Here is a 2,406-nt window from a genome sequence, read left to right as displayed (position 1 = left end):
AATTTTTTTTTTTTTTTTTTTTTTTTTAACTCTGCACAGCCTCACTGATGTCCCTGGATGCATGCCCTACACGTAGCAGTAAAGGTTTGGAGAAGCGAGTCCAAAGTTTTACAATCGCGTATAATGAAAGTTGAAACGTATCAACTTCTGTACTAGATGTTCTGCAAAACAACAGACAAACAAGAAATCGTTTCCAGGATGGTAGGCTTCAAAACTGTCAAAAAAAGGATCAGTTTGCGAGAAGAAAGTCCTATTTACATCTCTTTGGTTTGAGTGATGGATGCTGTAGCAAAAGGCCAGATAGCTTATCAATGCTGACACATTCGACTTGACACATTTCATTACCTGTTCACTAAACCATTCACTGTTTTCTTCAGTCTTAATAGTTCTTCCCTTTTTTTGTCATCCATTCTCTCTCCAGCTCCTCTCGCTTGAGGGGGGACGTATTTGGTTGGACTAGGGCAAAGGTTCTGTCCCAAGAAAAAATTAGGGCGATGTATTAGAAAAATGTAAGTACTTTGGAATAAATGTGACTTTTCACTACTTCTGACAAATTGTTAGATATACTTCACATTTATCTCTAATCGGCACGTATTTAACTGTAGCACTAGACACATAGCACAACTTCACGCTAAAGGAGCCAACTTGAGAAACATGGAGAAAATTCTTTGCTTATTGCCAACTCAATGGCAAAAAAAGAAATCAATCCTCTTAAACGAAAACAGTTTTCTACTTAGCTAAAACCAAGATCCCAATCCAGGTTCGTTTCTCCCATTAGTCACTGGAAATGCTGCAGTCTTCCAAAGTGCTTGGTCTCCAATGTGTTATTACTTTAGTGCTGGGTTTTCAGTTGTAGCATTGTTGGTCTAAGGACACAGGCAGACAAGGTTCTTTAAGCAGATGCGATACCTTTTATTAGACCAACTGAGTAGTTGGAAAAAAGTTCAGGCAACAAGAAGGGTGATTGCACCTCAAAAGCTTGCTAAGAACTTTTTCCCCAACTACTTAATTGGTCTAATAAAAGGTATCACATCTACCCAAAGAACCTTGCCCATCAATTTAGTGTCAGCTGTATCTTTTTGTAGGAAGAAGATTACACCATCTGGTTGATCTTCCTCATCCCTTCCTACTGTAGTTCTATTGGCTTCCTGAAACAATGACTGCAACATCGTGTTTCAGTCAGATATGCTTGGAATGGAGGTAACGCTTCAATCTGAAAGTGACTTCATGGCTCTGCTACGCATTCCTGATGCGATCACAGTCAAGTTACACTCCAGTCTTTGTTATGCTCCACTTCTGTTGGCAAAGGGTAGACTGAGTTCACCTTTAAATCTCCTCTGTGGCAGCAGAATGAGCTTTTCCTCCAGCAGAACTAAACCACCTTGGTAGAGCAGGGCAGGCTGTTGCTATCGGGCAGATGAGGAGCTCTCTTGCATCTTCTGGCTGCTGAAGCACATTCAGCTAGTTCCTTCCCACAGTGCACTTGACCTGGACGACTGCTGTCTGCTGCCAGAACCCAGAGCACAAGGTTGCCGGCAGTAGACAAGTCCAGTTCCTACGCTGTCAGATGCAGGATAACGCTCCTTTCCCCCTTCATTCCCTTTACCTGTTTGTCCATTTCCATATTACAGGTTTCCCTCGCCAGCCACAGGTTTATGTATCCATGCTGAATATTCCATATACCATTCTGGCAACCACGGTTTACAGTTCTGAGTAACCATGGTTTTCCATGGCTGCGCATCAGCCCGCCACCTGCCATTTTTCCCACAAACCTTTTGTCTTGCCAACCACGGGAACCATCAGGAACCCAACCCCAGCAGTTGGCGAGGAAAGCCTGCACTTCCATCGCTTCAAAGCTGATCCAGCCTCTTGCTTCCAAGAATGATCCCCCTTCCCTTAATACACCCACTATTGGTCCCTGGCCCCTTCACCTAACAGCGTTTCAGCCCCACAACATGGAGCAAGGTGCGCTTCGGCCATCGTAACCACCGGTCCCTTTCAGGAGAGATCTGGGGCAGGGAAGAGGCCCCGACGAGCAGCGCGTTCTGTGCTGACAACCTCCCACCTACCGTCTGCTCCATAGGGCTCCCGGCGGGATTGGGTTCCCAGGTGCCACTGTCTGCCAAGGATGCCTTGTGGTTTCGCGTGCACCCATCTTTCCGGGGCCCTGTTGTGTCAGCCTTTGCCAGAGCCGCTGTTCCCGTTTCGGCCTCTTCATCCTCCAGCTCCTCCTCATCTTCCTCACTGTCTTCCTCCTCTTCTCCCTCACGGAGCTGCTCCTCCTCCTCCTCCGACTCTAGCTCATCTTCATCCTCCTCGCGGCTCCTCCCAGGCGCCAGGCCCCGCTCGGCCTCCCAGCCGCCGTCGCTGTCGCCGTCCGCCCAGAGGCCGCCCGCGCCCCCGCCG

The 2,406-nt window shown here is 47.6% G+C and overlaps 1 protein-coding gene across 1 annotated transcript in view; it reads right to left on the bottom strand.

The window, feature by feature from the left end:
- NOM1 (nucleolar protein with MIF4G domain 1) overlaps positions 1-2,397 on the bottom strand; it is a 22,433-nt gene extending 20,036 nt beyond the window's left edge. The window contains exons 1-2 of the mRNA XM_019508156.1: positions 2,070-2,397; positions 346-470 (exon numbers count right to left, since the gene is read on the bottom strand). Of these exons, the coding sequence (XP_019363701.1) occupies positions 346-470; positions 2,070-2,081 (137 nt within the window). The 5' untranslated portion in view covers positions 2,082-2,397. The remainder of the gene's footprint in view (positions 1-345; positions 471-2,069) is intronic.
- Positions 2,398-2,406: the final 9 nt, after the last annotated feature.

This window comes from Gavialis gangeticus, unplaced genomic scaffold (assembly GCF_001723915.1).
Source record: "Gavialis gangeticus isolate Ggan-Ray unplaced genomic scaffold, GavGan_comp1, whole genome shotgun sequence".
Taxonomy (NCBI): Eukaryota; Metazoa; Chordata; order Crocodylia; family Gavialidae; genus Gavialis; species Gavialis gangeticus.
The sequence above is the reverse complement of the archived record's forward strand: the minus strand, read 5'-3'. Positions and strand labels throughout refer to the sequence as shown.